We start from the raw sequence: 20,284 nt of genomic DNA on the forward strand, positions 1-20,284 counted from the left end.
CTCTGGTAGCATTGTGGGATGGTAGGTAAACCTAAACAGCATGAAGCGTAGTGATCAGATTAAACCTGAATCTGTATTTTGGAGCACTGGACTGTTTTATCATTGTATTTGCACAATCTGGCCAAGAAAAGACATGAACGGCATGCAGTTCAGCATTCCGCTCTATTTCCCCTGTAGCTAAATAGATGAATAATGTGTTCAGAGTGCAGAATCTGTCTCTATACCACCTTTGAGCTACTTTAACTGCTTTGTCCTTCAGTAGGTCAATTTATCTTTTTCATTTACCCTACAAAGCCATTTTAAGTAGCTGTGCTTTTATATGTATAAATGAACATTTATTTTTATTTTTAAAATAACATTTATTACTTTAAGAAGAGTCTGCACTGTACTTTATTGGGAATATCTCAATAGTATATATATGGACACATAAATCTATATTGGACCCAATAATATTATGTGTATATAATATATTGTTATAAACCTACATATGCAATTGAACAATTTATTATAATAACATATTATTATTCTGCGGCCTTGTATTACTGTGTAGCTTCAATTTATTTTCATATATTTCATATACATGTAGCTCTGATAAAGATTAAGAGACCAAATAAATGCTTGTACTGTTATTATGTCTGCGTAGTATAACCACTGCTGTTTTCATTCTATTAAGCAACTTTGATAGACATTTCTTTTATCCAAATAGATATTGTCATTTAGAGCATTTATTTACAGACAATTAGAAATGGTCAAAATAAGGAAAAATGTGCAGTGCCTTTAGAACTCAAATAATGCAAAGAAAACAAGTTCATATTAATTTAGAAACATGAACACTAATAATGGTTTTGCACAGGGAGAGTTTTAATATCGATGTTGGATGATTAACCCTGAATTTTTATTCACAGCTTTTATGCGTCTTGGCATGTTCTCCTCCACCAGTCTTACACATTGATTTTGGGCGACCTTTTTCCACTCCTGGTGCAAAAATTCTAGCAGTTCAGCTTTGTTCACTTTGTTGAAAGGCTTGTGACCGTCCATCTTCCTCTTGATTACGTTCCATAGATTTTCAACGGGGAGAATTAGGTATGGATATAATAGAGGTGCATCCCAAAAATCAGAATATGATTGAAAAGTTACTTTATTTCCAGCGTTTAATTATTCTATTGTTGATGACTATGGCTTACAGCCAATGAAAACCCAAAAATCATTGTCTAATTTGAATATTGTATGAGACCAATTGGTATTTTTGGCAGTGTGGGCAGTGTGCCAAGTCCTGCTAAAAAATTAAATCAGCATCTCCATCTCCACCAATTGGTCTTATACAAAATATATTTTATATAATTTTCTGAGACACTGATTTTTTTTAAAACAGATCACTCTGTGTGTAATACATCTATATAATATATGAGGTTTTTGAGATGCACTAGTATACAGTCTGTGGTTGACACCCTTCTTGGAGAGAGGGGCGGGGGGCTGGACCAGCCGTGTTGACAAACTCCGATGATGCTGATCGTTTCCTCAGTGGGGCGGAGGCAGACGCTGGAGAGGATACCAAACAAACTACCGCTGTTTACTACAGAACCGAGGCGATAAACCGCGTTTACAGTCCGCAGACCCGCCCGCTCGCTCCTCCGCACTGAGAGTTATTTACCAGAAAATCACATATGCGAGTATGGGCAGCTGTTTGACGGTTGGACCGAATGAAGCCCTGGTTGTATCAGGTATGCTAGCATGCTAGCTAAAGCTATTGACTTCATTTGCTCGTCCAGCTAACTTAGCTGAATTACAGCGTTATAAACCTTTAGATAATGCCTGTCAGTGTCATTTCCGATTGTATAACTCAGTAGTTAGTAGATTTGCAGGCGTTATTATTTAAGTAGCAGGTAATTTTGAGGAGGCGAGGTGGGGCTGAGTAGCTAAGCTAACTAGCGTTTAGCTGTTTTTAAACGGAGCCCATGTATTCTAACGGGAGCTAAGCTAAAACTAGTTAGCTAATTAGCGACTTTAACTAATTCACACACAGACTCCCTGTTTATATCCTGCATATTCTTAATATTGTTCAAATTCTAAAATTGGTTTATTCAGTCTTCTCACATCACATAGCTATATAGCTATTTATGAGGATAGCTGCCTCAAAAATACTGTAACCTATGTAGCTAGCTAGATTAGGGCTGAGTGATATGATTAAATAACTCGGTATCTCGATATCTCGATTAGGGTTGTGCCAAATCATATCATAGACAATATAATCATGAGTTATCATGATATAGTAGAGCTGGACAAAATGGGCAAAATTAAAACTATGATATATTTCTTAATTTTGGTCGATACAGTATAATTCTGATATCTGTATGAACAACTTAAAAGCATTAACCTACTGCACATAATCACACACTGATAAACCTGGGTGATATGACTAAATATAATTTTACAATATGTTAAATGTAATCTTATAATGCACAGCATTTATCATGTTTTGAACAAAATGCACCAGGAGTGGCAGAATATTAAAAATCTCAAAAACTCTTTCATGCATAGTACATAGTGCAGTAGTGATTTATATAATTTTTTTCTGCATGGTTAAGGACTGCTTACTTAGTTCATGCTACACTTGGTCACCAAAAGGGACAGATTATATGTGTTGGTTTATATATATATATAAGAAGTAAGGTATGATCCAGTATGATTGTGGTTGTTTCCTCAGGTGGCTGTACTGGGTCAGATGAGAAGATCTACGTGGTGGGCGGCTGGGCCTGGGCGTGGTGGTGCCTGACAGACACACAAAGGTAATTCTCTCTCTGTTATTAATGTTGTTTTTAATTTATCCAGAAAAGTATCCAGGAAATCTGCTAATCTCCACCAAATCCAGAAATGATTCTGTAGGAATCAGCTTTTTTGAGTTTGAACATGATGTTGACTGATGCTTAAGTGCTCAAGTAAAGGTGCTTGATTTCTACACTAGAATATTATAGGTTTACCAACATGAAAAATAAAAAATGTCATTGTCTGGGCAGTAGAGTTGGGTGGGTTATTTTCAGTAAGATAAAATCGGATTTCCTATTTAAAATGTAATTGCAACATAATAGATCTAATATATTTATATTTTAAAATAACACATTCTGATGACTTTTTATTACTTTTATTACTTTTATAACTTTTTTTTTATCTTTGGATAAAGCCACATATATTGGACATAAAAAATTCAGGTCAAACTGCACTGTGTCTACACCAAACAAGCTCATGTCTACATCAAACAAATCCCCTGTTTACTACATTACATGTAGTCCCTGCTAGTGGAACAAAACCTTCAAAATCTCATAGCATTGCAAATACTGTAGCCACAGAATGTGGCCTCAGTCCGGCCCCAGTCCGGCCCCAAACAAACTCTAAAGGGATTTTATTTATTTATTTAATTTTTGGGGTCACAACATGAGCTGACCTCAAACTGACGCAACTGTACTTCGCTGTATTTTGCAAGTTTGAGTTAAACTGCTGTTTAGGTTCAGTTTTACCTGATTTATTACCTGCATTATTAATGCAGCTATGAACTAATGCCATGTCTGCCATTGCTCCATGTAAAATTGCACTTTAATACATGTTAGCCTGGTACGCAAGACTTTCTTCTTGTCTGTTTTCTTGCTCCCACCTCAGAATTATTTTTTTCCATGAGTAAAAACAAGCCAAGTGGAAAGACACTCTGAACTTGTTAAATGATTCAAACGAGATTAAATGAACCATAGGTGTGGAAAAGCCCTTTGACTTGCCAATAATGTAGAGCTTAATTGGCTTGTTACAGCTATGTAACAATAGTTATAATATAATATATATATAATATATATAAAATATATATAAAATAGACATTAACTGGCCATATAATCAAATAAATAATAAAAAACTTTGATGTGTATTATTCAGACTTTTGATTTAGTTTCAGCATAAATGTTTTATTTCAGTGCATCAATTCTAGAATCTAGATAGTTGTATGCAAATAGGTTCATTACGAGTGCAGAAGCCCGTGCTCAGTACTAGATCTATCTCTCTTTGCAGATGTTTTTTGGTAAGGCCTTCTTACTTTAATGACAGCTTTAATGTCATGACCCATGCCTCCACTTCTTGTCAGGCTAACTGAGAAATCTTGTTTTGTGAAATTCCTTTCAGTACTTGTGCATTATAGGTTTCTTTCAGTGATCTATGATGACGTTTGTTGCACCATGAGTCAATCCAGTCAGTGACATTCCAGCTGTTTTTACAGCAGCAAAGGTTGGAATCTCAAGACTAACAAGCATACAGTGACTCACAGATGTTTAGATTTTTTGTTAGAGTGTGAGAGTGAAGAGTGTGTGAGAAAGTGTGTGAGACTGTGTAGGAGTATTAGTGAGAGAGTGTGTGAGTGTAATAGTGTAAGAGAGTGTGTGTATGTGAGAGAGTGTGTGAGACTGTAATAGTGTGTTTATGAGTGCAGTAGTGTGAGAGATTGGGAGAGTGTAAGTGTAAGAGTGTGTATGTAAGAGAGTAATAGTGAGAGAGTGTGTGAGAAAGTGTAAGTGTAAGAGTGTAATAGTGTGAGGGAGAGTGAGTGTAAGAGTGTGTGTGAGAGTGTAATAGTGTGTGAGACTGTGTAAGTGTAAGAGTGTAATAGTATGTGAGCGAGTGTGTGAGAGTGTAATAGTGTGAAAGAGTGAGGGAGAGTTTGAGTGTAAGAGTGTATGTGAGAGTAATAGTAAGAAAGTGTGTGAGAGAAAGTGTGTGAGAGTGTAATAGTGTGTGAGACTGTGTAAGTGTAAGAGTGTAATAGTATGTGAGCGAGTGTGTGAGTGTAAGAGTGTGTAATAGTGTGAGGGAGAGTGAGTGTAAGAGTGTGTATGTAAGAGAGTAATAGTGAGAGAGTATGTGAGTGTGTAAGAGAGTGTATTAAAACATGCTCGTGGAGTACTCACAGAATATTTATTTTTAGCATTTTAATGCTGTAAACTGTAGTAATCTTTGTTTATTGACTATGAAACTGATTCTGTAATGTGTAAAAGTAAGGTTAAAAGGTATAAAAGGTTTCAATATAGATCAACAGTTGTCTGATTTAATAGCATGAATGTGACGCTTGCTGCTTCTAAATCCCCTGATACACTGTAGATTCATTCCATCATTGCACGCAACACCATGCTGATAGGAAGTTGATTTATTTATGCCTTTCTGGGATGTCATGCTGGTGGCGGATGTGTAAATCAGGATTCAGGCAGTGTGTGAGGTGTGGCACGTACAGAAATGCCTAACATAGCAGAAGAGGGATAACATGCTGATAACCAAGCTGACAATTCCTGTCCTAGCCAGTGATTACACAATGCTAAATTCATGTAGACACAGATGTTGTGATTAACTTGTGGTTCAGATTTTTGGACCAATTACAGGACGCTGAGGTCGACTGTCATCACTCGGCTGAAATAACGACAGTTCTGCTTACTGCACAGTATAAACACTGACTTCTATATTACCTGTAATGGTTAAACTACTGCAGATAGCATGAGTTAACCCCTTCATTAACATTACTAACGTTAGTTAAAGTAGCAGGCAAAGTGTTCGGGAAATACTGTATTCTGCCCCCTCTTATTAAAATTATGTTAGTTTTATAAAAACAAAAAATTGTAATTGAAAATCTCTCATATATATATAAAGTATATTAACCCTATGCGGAACATAAAGCAGATTGCTACAAATAGATAGCAAAACATCTGCAGGTATCCTTCCATAAACAAACTGAGGAACAAAACAGACTGTAAATGGAAACAATGGAGGTTAAGTTGAAGAAAACGCTTTTAAAGAACTTCTCATGAGATAAGACGGAAAAGCTAATCAAAATCTCCAATTTGATTGGAAAAGACTTTAGATTAATCAGACTGTGGAATGCTGGTGCACTATTTTACTGTGCAACAACATCTGCACTAGTGCTGGGCGATATGGAAAAAATCATATATCATGATATGGAATTTTTTCTATCATGATAACGATATATATCATGATGTACCACATTTGAGTATGTTTTCAGTTATTCTTCATAAAATATGACAAAATAATATCATTGCTTACTTTTTTTCAACTTTATTTCAAAGTGACATTAAACCAAACTTTCACAAATGAGAATTACTACATTTTAGTGCAGCAATATATATATGTATTAAATGAAAACAGATGAGGTAGATGCAGTAGCTAATCTTTTCAAAAGAACAATGCATCTCCATTGTTCAGCTCTCATGAGTTTAATAACGTAAAGCATGTCGCAAACCGGCGTGTCCGTCAAATAACTTAATAATAAGCAGTGTCATGTCGCAAACCACATTATGAAGTTTTTTTTGCGAAGATTACTTTATTATCACTTATATAAAACGTGTTTATGCAAAGTGACCACGCCAATACATTTTATCGTAGCCTACTTTATATATTTGTATGAATAATTGATGAAATTACTGTAAAAAGGGATGATAGAAGGTATGTAACACTTTAGATAGACACTTTTCTATCATCCCCACGATATTTATCATCATATCGTACAGCACTAATCTGCACTAATGTAACCTTCAGGAAATCTTACAGAACTAGAACTAGTTTTTTGACAAACAAGAATGAAAGCAAAGTGTTTACAAGCTGTGATCCCTTCTAAAAGGCGTGTTTAGGGACGTCCTGATAACATTCTATTTTGAGTGTCTGCCGATACCGAATCCCGATGCGATACTTCAGCAATGCAGTAAAAAAAAATAATAATAACAATAAAGAATGTGTTCCAGGTTGTCTGTTAAGATTATTTTTATTAATAATATTTTTTTAATCAGGTTCCAGGCCTGGATAGGTTTGAGGGGAAAATTGCAACCAAAACTAACCGGACCAACTGTATAGAGTGTAACAAAGATACAAACCTTGAAAACAATTACAAGAATCTTGTTTCTCAGTGCGTAAACATGGGTGTTTTAGTGCATCAAGGCAAATGGCCTCACTAAGTGGTTAGGACAGACCATTAGCACATCTTGTAAAAAGAGCTGTGGTTTTTCATACACCCAATACAAACTCCCATCCCAAATGCTTTAGCAGATTGGCATGAATAACCCTTATTGTGTTCTCAATATACACAAGTAGATACAGTGGTGTGAAAAAGTGTTTGTCTCCGTCATGATTTCTTGTTTTTTTTTTTTTGTTTTTTTTGCATGTTTATCACTCTTAAATGTTTTGGATCATCAAACAAAAAAAAACAATATTAGTGAGAGAACACAAATAAACACAAAATGCAGTTTTAATAAAGGTGTTCTTTATTAAGGGAGAAAAAAAATCCAAACCTATATGGCTCTGTGTGAAAAAGTGTTTGCCCCCTAAACCTAATAACTGGTTGTTCCACCCTTATATCAGCAACAACTGCAATTAACTGCAGTCATTTGGAGGTGGACTTGCTCATGTGTTTTGGATCATTGTCCTGTTGCAAAACCCAAGTTTGTTCCAGCTTGAGGTCACGAACAGATGGCCGGACATTCACTGTCAGGCTTTTTTTGGGTAGATGGCTTAATTCATGGTTACATTTATCATTATCGAAAATAAGTTTGTTGATATACATACATATTTAAAGCATTTTTTTTATTTTGCGAAACAGAAAAATAACAGTTTTTGGCCAATGGCCTACTAGCAGAGGTTTGCACAGACAAAAATGCCTTAATAAGAACACACTTTGCTGTAACTGATTCCTCCCTCGGCTCAATTTTGCAAACTTCTTAAAAAAAAATATAGGAGTAGTTTGGGAGGAGCACTGGGTGATAGGGACCAGAAGGGAGAGCTGAGCAGTGTGCCTCTTATAGCGGTGAGACACAGATGGTATTATTGATTAATTGATTGATTTGCACATTGTGAGTGTCCACGTGCCAAAGTACACAGAAACATCATTTCCACAATAAAAGAGTTTTTAAAGCTTAGGAAAGGTTTATAAAGATTTTAAGCAGGACTGGTATGTTTTATTACTTCCGAAGAACACATTTTAGCTATTAATGAAATATATATATATATATATATATATATATATATATATATATATATATATATATATATATATATATATATATATATATATATATATATATATATGGTTTAGGGTTCAGTTCCTTTTTTATATAAGCATATACTCCCCAATTTGCTGTCTAATTTTTGCCAGTGGGTTTTTTGCAGTTCAGCCTCTGAATCCAGGCAGTATAGTGTCAGATCTGCTTATGTGCCTCCACCCCTTTAACTGTGTAACATGGTAAGCTTTAATGTCATAATTATTTATTATTAAATTACATTTAGGCTTTATAGATTTAAAGCACTCTGCTGGGAACATCAGGCAATCAATCTTTATTTTCACTCAGTAATACATTGTGTACAAATGCAGCCGAGCATTCACAACTTAAAGGGACTGAAATAAATGAAAATTGAAATTAAAATCAAGTATGTATTTAATCAGGTTAAAACAAGGAACATTAACAAAACAATAAACATTTAATGGCAAAAGCATGATTGTTATAGTGGGGAGAACATGCTTTTAATTAGAATATCGCAGCTTGTATTATTACATACCTCAGGAAACCATACTAATAATCCTACACAAAACATTAATTCTTTTTTAATTGTTGCATTTATTCTCTGTTTTAATGATTGTAATAACCGATATTTTCCATTAAACTGTCTCTTTCTCCTGCAGAATTACACTTGAGATTATGACTCTACAACCCAAATGTGAAAGTGTGGAAACGGCTGAAGGAGTGGCCATTACAGTCACAGGGGTCGCTCAGGTAAACCGTGTTTTATACCAGTGATTTACATTTACATTACTAAACACATTCATGTGATATGAACACATTTAAGACATGGTATTTATTTCCCATATATCTTTGCTAGCACACACAACTTTTGAATCTCTGAAAGTTATTTTGGAGCATTCCTGTTCATTCATTCAAATGTTAAAACTTTATATGTGTGAATGTGATGATGAATGTAAATGAATACAAGGATATTAGAGTTTATTGGGGAAAACTGTACAAATTACAAGAGTCTTTAGTTTGGACCCAGTTGGATCCTCTATCTTGGATACAAGATAAGATTGAGACAATTGGATATGGAGGTGTGCAGACATCGTATGACATTGTATAGAACTTTTGCCCACAGTCGTTGCTACAGCTGGGCCTGTAGATCCTGCTCTACACTCGTAGGTTGGCATAGCTGTCTTTTCTGCTGGTCCAATAAAAGCTCAAATGGCAATAAGTCTGGAGGCCGCATGCATGTCCTGATTTGAGAGGCAACTTGGGCTACGACAACTAATTGATTGATACTTATAGATTAATATAAATTAAAATAAATTATAATCTATTATTTAAATAGTTGCCAACTAGGTTCTAACATGTAAGTGATTGTGATCACTGAACACGATCCCTCAGAATTTTTTCCTGACCACATTTTTCTTTGAAGATGATCCTTTTTATTCACTGTCTATATCCACTGTTTAATAATGCGTTGGACAGTTCTCAACCTGTTTTTAGTTGTTTCAGCTACAATCTTATCCTCCTAGATGTTTTCTCAGCTTGATTCATGCTTTTGAAATGCATTAACTTACATATTTTACACGACCACAGGATAAAGAGTCTTTTTACATGGTTGTTTAACTAATGAGAAGCTATAAGGGTTGGGTATCTTTAAAAAAAAAAAAAGTATGGTATCTTCAATTGGATACCGATACTCAAACAATACCTTTTTCTAAATTGCAAAAAATACAAAAAGTGATCATTGTTTCCACACAACATATTTATTTAATAGCTGACATGAGTAAGTAATCTCAAAGAGGCTACCATACTGGCATTTATATTTATATTAGTGGTGTCAGTCACTTAAAAATGTATTAAAATCATGATTCATTTTTTTTAAATGCTGGTATTCTGTTATTGTGAGGGGACAGTAATAAATAGTGTAGTGAGGTTTAGGTCCTTTTTACTTTATTATAACATCTCAGTAGAGAGAGAGAGAGAGAGAGACTGCACAAGTGAGTGCGAGAGAGAGAGAGAGAAAGAGAAGGAGAGACGGCACAAATTAATTAGACTTTTCGGTACTTTGTAGTACCAAGATATTTTGGTCTGTGCCTTTTTTTGTATAAAATTTCTATACTCAGCTCTAGAAGCTAGTCCCTGCATCAGTAAGGGTAATGTAACTTGCCAGCTGAAACATATTAATCACCCATGCAGTAATTATTATCCAATAGGAGACTTTTACCTGTTTGCTTCATTAAATCCAGGTGCTAACATTTGTTTGTCCAGGCTGTGTATATTAATTTTTTGTGTGTATGTATGATTTTTAAATGTTTTTTTTCAACACAGTTTTAATACTGCTCCCCAAACTTCCAATAGGTGAAGGTTATGACTGACAAGGACCTGCTGGCGATCGCTTGTGAGCAGTTTTTGGGTAAATCTGTTATGGAAATCAAAGGTGTGGTGCTGCAAACCTTGGAAGGCCATTTGCGCTCCATTTTAGGTAAAATTATGAAATAAAAAAAGGAGAAATTATCATGTAGTGTCATTTTTTTACTTCATATTTTGATGTCTAAGATGCAGAAGGACTTACCAGGTTGTTTTTCCTCAATATTTCACAGGTACTCTGACAGTGGAGCAGATCTACCAGGACCGGGATAAGTTTGCCCAGTTGGTGCGTGAGGTGGCCGCCCCCGACGTCGGCCGCATGGGCATCGAAATCCTCAGCTTCACTATTAAAGTGAGCACTTCCATTTGGTCCTGTTGAGCTCAATCATAAACCACTGTGTCCAGCGCGGTTTTCCTGTCTCTCTTTCTCCACTGTTTGCCTTTTATTGATTTCTGTCTGATTATAGTGGCAGAAAAATGAGCAAAATGTAAAATGAAGTGACGTAAATCAGCGCAGAACATTGAGAAAGCATTGACGAGTGCTGTTTTGTTGTTGCAGGATGTTTATGATAAGCTGGACTATCTGAGCTCTCTGGGGAAGACGCAGACGGCCGCGGTGCAGAGGGACGCAGACATCGGCGTGGCCGAGGCAGAACGGGATGCTGGGATAAAAGTAAGCTGCTAAGTAAGCTGAGCTGCAGCTCTTTCACCATTAGAGTACAGCGTTCATTAACTTGGAAGCTTTTCCATTTACTCTTCTCAGGAAGCGGAGTGCAAGAAGGAAATGATGGATGTCACGTTCTTGGCTGACACCAAAATGGCCAACTCTAAACGGGAGCTGGATCTCCAGAAAGCTGCCTTCAACCAGGAAGTCAACAGCAAGGTCTGGTTCAGTCCTTTTGCTTCTTCCCTGTAGTGTGTTTTGTGTAAATGAAATGGGGGAAATACAGCTGAACCTTTTTTTTTTTTTTTTTTTAGGATTTCAAAAATACGAATAAGAAAAAAAAATAATTTATTTTTCACAAACTTCCTTTAAATCTTTATAAACGAATACAGTATTTAAGCCAATCAAACTGCAGAACCTCCTTGTTGGATTTTGCATGTTTTAAATACAGCACAACTAGGGCTGGTTATCTCTTAAAAAATTAGATATCGATACAATACTTTGAATTTAATACCAATACCCAATTGACACTTTTTTCAATACCTTTTTTTGTAAGTTGTAACCAAATTCACTTCATGCTTCCTCCCCTGCTGACAACTTGGAAATGAGTATTTCATTTTTCAGCAGGACTTGGCACACTGCCCACTAGGGCTGCAACTATTGATTATTTTAGTAGTCCACTAATCTGATGATTATTTTTCAGATTAGTCGATTAGTCAACGATTATTTCTGCCATTTCCTATATCTTAAAAAACATTGGAAATAGCAGAACATGAGATTTAAAAACATTTAAATGTCTGAATGTTGTTTAAACACGAAAAGTACTGATATTTAGTGATTAAATATGTAATCTGTTGTGTTTGGGAACTTTCGGAGTATAAACTGTGTGAGTAAACTGTTTACCCATCTCCACTTGCGCATCTGTCCCCAGCATTTTGTGGTACTGTTACAAAATAACGATTAGTCAACAATGAAATTTGTAGTCGACAAATTTAAGTGATCGACATTGTCGATTATAGCGGCTAATCGTTGCAGCCCTACTGCCCACACTGCCAAAAGTACTAATTGGTGTTAAATAATGTTCTATTTTTCTGAGATACTGACTTTTGCTTTTGTTTTAATTGGCTGTAAACCACAGTCATCAACAATAAAAGAAATAAACCCTTAAAATAGATTGTTCTGTGGTTAATACATCTATATAATATGAGATTGAAATGAATTTTGAACTGAATTACTGAAATAAAGTTACTTTTCAATGATATAAATTTTTTTTAGATGGACCTGTAGAAAGAAAACTCATATGTAGTTTTCCAGAGGCTTTAACAAATTCCATAAATGCAAGAAACATATAGATCTATTCCACTGATCTGATAACCCGTTGATTTGCTCTCCTTGCAGAAAGCGGAGGCTCAGCTGGCGTACGAGCTACAAGCAGCTAAGGAGCAGCAGAAGATCCGTCTGGAGGAGATTGAGATTGAAGTGGTGCAGAGGAAGAAGCAAATCGTCATCGAGGATAAGGAAATCAATAGGACGGAGAAGGAGCTGATCGCTATAGTCAAGCGGCCCGCCGAGGCCGAGGCGTACAAGATGCTGCAGCTGGCTGAGGGCCAGAAGTATGTTCTTCTTGACTGAAAACGATTCTTTGAGCTCCCACCTCCAGAAAACGTTCTTCTTTATGTGTTTTATGTGTGTGTGTTTTCCAGATTGGCCCACAGCAACTATTTATTGATTTGAAGTAAATGATGAAATGCTTTCTCCGTTTCTAAGGATAAAGAAGGTGCTGACCGCACAGGCCGAAGCGGAGAAGATCCGGAAGATCGGCGAGGCGGAGGCTAAGTCTATTGAGGCGGTGGGCAAGGCCGAGGCAGAGAAGATGAGGCTGAAGGCCGATGCCTACCAGCAGTACGGAGAGGCTGCCAAGACTGCGCTGGTACTGGAAGCGCTGCCAAAGGTGAAGGAACAGTGCTGGAGCTTCAGCAGATACTGTACTGAATATATATATATACTTAAATTATGCTGAAATAGGTTTATACTTAAGTTATGTTATTTTGTATGTAATTAATAATTTTTTGTAATTAAAATCATATAAATTTGCTCTAAATTGATATACTAGTATATAGGCTAGTATACTAGTCACATGTTATTTCGACCACAAATTAATACAGTTCAAGTATGTTTGTGTGAGCTGTTCAACTGAACATTAAAAACATATTAAAGGTGTGATTAAAATATAGATTTAACACATCTAATTACATTCGTATTTAGAAGTGACATATATATACTGGTAAAAACAAAAGCAAGATATTAAATTGCTGCAAGCATTAGCTGTTAAAGTTCTTTTACCTACACTAAAACTAAAGTTTTATAGTTTTAACACATTCAACACATTCATCAGCACAGTTTTCATTTATATGATAATCACAAAATTATTGTATAAATGAATTAATGTATTAATAATAATAAATCAATTTCACTGAAGCACATTTTTTGCAGTTAAAGTTAAATATAGAGAGGCATTGTGTGGTCCAGTAAAATAACAGTTTTATCATAACAAAGCACAGTTTAGTAAATTAATACTAAGTATATATTTGTACTAAATACATGACTGACAGTTCAAGATTTGCACAGCCAAATAATGTATACTGAAATACTGATTCATTAGGTAAAAATGTTATTATGAGGAGAAAAAGTATGTTTTATTTATTCTGCATATAATTTAGGTACACTTCTCATAATTGAATATAGAAATATACTTTTTCGAAAGGGAAGTTCTGATCTGTGGTCTCTGTGCTTATTTGTAGATTGCTGCAAAGGTGTCTGCTCCTCTGGCCAGGACCAATGAGATTGTGATTCTGAGTGGAGAGGGTAGCCGAGTGACGGGTGAGGTGAACCGTCTGCTGGCTGAATTACCGGTGTCTGTCAACGCTCTCACAGGCGTGGATCTCACAAAGGTAAGCATGGATTAATCTGTAAAAAAAAAATACAACTTTTATTTAATTCATTTTAGAACACCTCTATTGTTAGTAGTTATCTTTATTAAAGCACTTCACCTGTCAGACATCTAATCCTTCTCTTCACTGCTGAAACGGAGACTTAGTTCAATCATGTTAATCTGAGCTAAAGGCTAAATCTGTTGCCATGTTGGTCAGCCAGACTTGAATTTTCCTGTACCAGTTTTCACCAGTTTCCAAGTCTTTTGAAGGTGTAGGAAACAGCACTAACTGCTTTCTGTCTTCATCTGTAATTTCTCTAAAAATATATATATTTATACATTTCATAGTTAAAGAGTTGTTTCTGTGTCTTTTTCAAGTTATTGTGTTATAAAAATGTATAAAATCTAATCAATGTTTAATCATGTACTGTTGATGTGATTTAATTAACTAAAAAAATGTAAGTTTGATTTTAGTTTATTTAAAGTAATTTAACTTATTTAACTATTTATTTATGCATTTGTTTCACAAATAGCAGCAGAAAAAAATCAAAATATCAGGATTAATAACAGATTAAAAAGATTAAGAGAAAATGTGCATTATAATGTGTTCTCTTAATTTAATAAAAATATCAATGATATTTGAACAGTGTCTATTAGGGAGACAGCTAATATTATTTCTTAAAAAACAAAATTAGCCTAAAATGGCAAAAAGGTGCTTTGTTCTTCTGCTGTATACGATAAAAGACTTACTAATTTATACCAAATAATGATCTATGTATTTTAAGTCATATTACAGTGTTTATGCTATTATTAATATTGTTTTAAGCTCCCCCTACAGTCAGGCTGTTTAATTTGTGCTTCGAGCCACCACTAAAGACATGCTTTTCACAGGCATTTCTGGACAAGCCAAGAGATACACAACCATCACCATTACTGAAAGTAAAATAAGCATGTGGAAAGGGGTGGAGTTATTTAACAGTAAATGATTCCAATACAACACGGGTTACACTGAATAAGTGAAAAGACAGAGTAATAACTAATGTATTTTAAGTCATATTACAGTGTTTATACTAACATTTAGGATTGTTTTTTTAGCTTTCCCTACAGTCAGGCTGTGTAATTCACTCTTTGAGACCACTACTTAAGACATGCTTTTCACATGCATTTCTGGACAAGCCAAGAATCACAGAATTATCACTGAAAGTAAAAGAAGCATATGGAAAATGGTGGAGTTCTAAAACAGTAAATTAGATCGACAAAACTCGGGTTATGCTGAATATCCAACATTAGGATTGTTTTAAGCTTCCTCTACAGTCAGGCTGTGTAATTCATGCTTTGAGCCACCACTAAAGACATGCTTTTCACGTGCATTTCTGGACAAGCCAGCAGCCTGCCATATATCTGCAAACACAAGTGCAGTATTGATTTAAAGTTTTGGCTCTTTCATTTGCTCCCACGTCTTTCAGTGAGCTCTGCATGTGTGAGAAATGATGAAACGGACATAAAAAGAGGCGTATACCACGGGGGAGGTGAAACGAATGATGAAATCGTGTTTAAACTCCCGTGTAAAAGAAAAACCATCATTCACACTGCAGCTCTTTGATTTCAGCACTGCTCATTTTAGCCTTTTAATTGCAGCACTCTGTCGTGTCTAATAACCCTACAAACCCTACAGGTCTTTTTTTAAATTCAGAGGATTAAGATTAAGAGCATTGTGGAGCTCTGATGGACCAAAGACTGCATATAAATGAATCTGAATTGAAACTGTTTCACCTTTTAACAGATCCCTCTGCTACAGAAGATGACCAACGCGGAAGCTTGAGACAAATCAGTTCCTGTCCTCGTCGGTATGGTTTATGGGTTTATGCACTCACTAAGAATGCCTTCAGAACACTTGAAGTTATTTAAAAAAAGTAAAAGAAAACAAAACTCTTAAGTTAAAAAGAAAACAAGTGGATTTTTATACCTCTGGTGCCTTAATGTTTTATAGGACCAGAATATTTGCATGTACTGCTGCTCCTCTCCTCCTGTACTGTTCATGTTTCAGTTTTTCTTTGGTTGTTTGTTTGTATGTTTGGTGGATGAGTGAATGGGTGTGTGGGGATTATGATGTGTTTGGGAAACTACTGGCACTACACTACAGTCTGTGTACAATACTTTACTTTATTTCTGTTCTTTTGCACTTTTTTGGATTGTGTTTGTGTTTTATAAGCATGAGAATTCCTATATCCTCATATTGTTGAAGTCATATATATGTTATGATTGATTATGTCTACTGGTATATACATTCATCTCTTTAAAAAAAAAAAAGTGTCAGATTGGAATACTGTTTTTAAGGAGGATAAAGGTTGCCAGGAACAATAAGTGATTTAAAAATGTATCTGTAAAGCATCTGTGTGCTCCTCCGAAAAAATCTTCAGGAACTGCGAGACATCTGGTATGTTGCTTTACAAATGATTTCTGAACGCTAAGGCTAAGGGCGTTTTGACACCAGCACTATTTATTCGGTTAAATCAGACTCCGGTTGGTTTGTACTCTTGATGTGGTTCATTTCAGCAGGTGTGAAATCGATCAGTAATCGCACTTCTTCTGGAAGTGGTCTCAGTCTGGTCCCAATCTCACTTCTTTTTTAGCGAGAATGTGATCCTCTGTTAAGTACACTATTTTAATTTGAGCTAAACTGCTGTTCAGTTGCAGTTTACCCTGATTTACTACCACAGCTATAAACAAATGCTGCCTCTGCCGCAGCTTCATGTTAAACTGTTTTCACACTGATTGCCTCTGCAGCTGCTTGACTTTGTTTAATATCAACTGATCCAGACCAGAGAAACAGACTATAGGTGTGAAAATGCCCTTAGAGAATCTTTCAGAACCAAGACCTCCAGGGAAAGCCTTGTGGTGCTCTTCACCCTTCGCTTCTGTATGGGTCAGAAGCCTGGACCACATACAGTAGGCACCTAAAAGCACTAGAGGCATATAATCAATGATGCCTAAAATATGTAAAATATTAAGGATTAGCTGGGAGGAGCAATGCACTAATACCAGCGTCTTGGAGGACAGAGATATTTCTATGATCACTGCCACATTTTGCCCAAACCCTACTGGATCACCTTGGATGTTTTACGTCTTTCTAAAGTCCCATAAGTCCTGGAGGCCAAAAGCAGAAACTACAAGGAGAAATTTGGTGTAAAATGAATCTGGTGGCAACCCTTTGTCGAATTATCCACCTCTGTTTTTCCCTAGCATTCCCAAATACAGCGCTTTTAGCTGATGCTCCCAACTAACAGGCCTACAATGCTAGTGATAGGGGCATAGCATTACCCATGCAAAGAAATCACTGTTTTCACACCATTAACAAAGTTATCAAAGTAGCACTGACGTCAAGTCACGCTAATTCGAGAGACGAACCCAAAAAAAAAGGTAGAATAGGTTGCAAAATAAAATAAAATTATTTCTGTGGAAGTGCATGATATTAGCAACCTCTGGAATTCATTCACTTCAAGGTATTGTGTGCATAAACAGTCCTTTTTAATAAACTGTTGTTGCACTTTTAAAGTTCTTAGTGCCTCATTTTTAAATGTCAGGAACCTCAGAATGAATTCTACCAATGAAGAGTGGAGCTACTTTAAGTTTGTTAATTTTGTAAAATATTGATTACCTTGCATGGGTAACTGTATGCCCCTATCACTAGCATTGCAAGCGATTTGGGAGCATGGGCTAAAGCTGTGTTTGGAAAAGCTGTATTTGGTAATGCTTTGGGGCGAACGTGAGGTGAGCTATTCTATAAAATTTTGTATTTGTTGCCATGTTTCACGGCAACCACAAGTCCATTTCACACCAGAGTTCTCCTTTAAAGATAATAATATTGGAAAAACAAGGTGACCTAGAGACTTTGTGAAAACTTAGAAAAATAGAGCAAAATCCAAAAAACCATCCGTCCATTAATTCCAAATATTAATCCATCCACCACCAATACATTCCCTTTTCCATACTGCACAGGAATATAATAATATACAAGAATCGGTCCAGAACCTGAATCTGATACAACCAACAGAAAAAAAAACACAAGGACCAAGAAGGAGGACAGTCATACATGCATGACTATAAGACTATAAGAGTTAGATCATATCATTCCACATTTTTATTTTCCTGGTAACTTTTATTCATCTATCAATCTGACACTGTTTTTTTTATGAGCGTATAACACTACATTCACTTTATTATTTCTTAAAACTGTGAGTTAGCTTTACGTTACGTTACGAATGCTACATTTACTACTACACACGTTTGGTGAACGTCTGCTGCCGACGTTGTAAACGAATAGCGCTTACAACTCTCACCATTCTTCAGGAAATATGGAAATTGCCATCAGCATTGAAGGGGGTTTATTAGCATGTAGCATTTGAGGGCAGTGAATTCTCTGGTGATAGCATTGCCGCCTTACGGGTAATTTCCATCATCCTCTTAGATCAGCCACGTTTACGCTACTTTTATGTGCTGCATGATTGCTTTTGGCTAGATAAACAGATAAACAGACTTTTCAAAAACAAGGTCAGATGTCCCTGCATGAAATGTTTTTTTATTTATTTTTTCTCTCATAATTTATGCTCATTGATTCATGTCTTAACACTTATTAATATTGTTTTTACATGAATAGATTTAATTATGTGAATTTTTAGGACCAATGCACTATTTTGAACGGGAGTTTTAATGTTAATATGACATAGGACGTTTATTTCTTTTTTAGCTTTAAAATACAGTGTGGCTGTTGCTCTATCTATCGTTTAACACCGTGCCCTCAGAGAGAACTCCAGGGTACTGAGCACAGCAACATGGTACTCCAAACAAACTCCGCTACCTCTTGCCTTCTTAACCCCTTCAACTGTTGGCTTATTATTATTATTATTAAACTACTAAAATTATAACACTACCTTTTGTAACACTACCTGAAATGTGGAATTGAAGTGTGGATTGATCTCACACACACACAGAGCCATGCAGTTAAGGGGTTAATGGTTTAAAAACACGATTAACGGTCAGTCATTTTGAGTTTTGAGGCAGCAGATGCCAATTGTTTGTAATACGATTCTGTCTGGCAAATACATGTAAAGCCTATCAGAAACTGATGGAATTAAAAAATAGAATCATGTTTAGAAAAAAACTGATCGATTTTTGTTATGAATGTTTTTCTATTATTATATTACATACACATGGAAGCCATGTACTGGAAGCGTTTTGTTTTTAATAATAATCATTATGGTAATCAAGTAAGCATAGCTGGAGAGCTGCCTCTTATTATTATTATATCACTCTAAAGCTTTACTTGACCTGGATTTGGTTTTTCCTAAGGAGGTTCTGTGATTTCAGTGATAACTGATGGGGTTTTAATGAGTTGTGCGACCTTGTTTATACTATAGTATATACTATATTAAGGTGACATATTTGAATATTCTCCCCTGGCAGAATCTAGGTAGAATTTTTGGATAGCATAAATTACCTTATATAGGTAGATAATGTAATTATAATTTAATTTAATTATTATTTTTTTTTTTTGATGTTCACTTACACTCTTGTAACACTTAAACAGTTCTTAATAATTAGTTATTAGTTAGATTATGTGATGCACCCGAGTTAAACAGATTTAGCAAAAAAAAACATAAAAACATGAAAAACTAACTTGTGGGTCAGTGCAAGTATGTAGCACACTTGATGTGGAGATCTGTGTAAGTGCAGGAGCCAAAACAAGCTTATAGCAAAGACAAAACGTCTTGTACATAATTAATCCAGATGCTACAAACTAATCACATTTTTATCAATTATTTAAAATATGTTAAATGATAATTTAACCTTTTAACCTTTTAAATGTTCCTTTGTCCATGACCAATTGTGAAATTTGTTGTCAGGATGTAGATTGTCTTATAATGACACTGATTCTGACAATGGTCGTATTTGTGTGGGTGTTGCTGCACAGTAGAACAGTGCACCACTTCCACCACTACAGCCTCCAAAACCTCATTAAGAATTTTATATTGGCCAAAGGTGGTGAATGTTTCTTTTATAGCAATTATTTCACCCCTTGACCCCTCTATTTTGAGTAATCAGGCCTAGAGGTATCCTAATTCTTGTTAGGCTGGAGGGGTAGGTATAAGAAAGTGTTGAGGCTACATGCTCCTTTAAGCTGAGGTTTCTCAGAGGAACACTCCAAACAGAGGACTATGAGAATTACTTACAAGATGGTGCAGCAAAAATTTTAATTATTTTCCTTGTTTAAAATTATTGCTATTA

At 35.6% G+C, this 20,284-nt stretch overlaps 1 protein-coding gene across 1 annotated transcript; it reads left to right on the plus strand.

The window, feature by feature from the left end:
• Positions 1–1,485: 1,485 nt before the first annotated feature.
• flot2b (flotillin 2b) lies at positions 1,486–19,219 on the plus strand. The gene is made up of 11 exons (XM_007248649.4): positions 1,486–1,721; positions 2,705–2,786; positions 8,702–8,792; positions 10,395–10,518; positions 10,637–10,755; positions 10,963–11,076; positions 11,167–11,286; positions 12,466–12,680; positions 12,835–13,018; positions 13,869–14,018; positions 15,783–19,219. The coding sequence occupies exons 1-11, from the start codon at positions 1,673–1,675 to the stop codon at positions 15,819–15,821; spliced, it is 1,287 nt and encodes a 428-aa protein (XP_007248711.3). The 5' UTR covers positions 1,486–1,672; the 3' UTR covers positions 15,822–19,219.
• Positions 19,220–20,284: the final 1,065 nt, after the last annotated feature.

Source organism: Astyanax mexicanus, chromosome 18 (genome assembly GCF_023375975.1).
Source record: "Astyanax mexicanus isolate ESR-SI-001 chromosome 18, AstMex3_surface, whole genome shotgun sequence".
In the NCBI taxonomy this organism is placed as follows: domain Eukaryota; kingdom Metazoa; phylum Chordata; class Actinopteri; order Characiformes; family Acestrorhamphidae; genus Astyanax; species Astyanax mexicanus.

Bases quoted from the DNA above. Each gene is read 5' to 3' on its own strand.
- flot2b (XM_007248649.4), top strand. From the start codon at position 1,673: ATGGGCAGCTGTTTGACGGTTGGACCGAATGAAGCCCTGGTTGTATCA. The intron at 10,519-10,636 runs GTAAAATTATGA...AATATTTCACAG, and splicing joins CCATTTGCGCTCCATTTTAG to GTACTCTGACAGTGGAGCAG. The intron at 12,681-12,834 runs GTATGTTCTTCT...TCCGTTTCTAAG, and splicing joins CAGCTGGCTGAGGGCCAGAA to GATAAAGAAGGTGCTGACCG.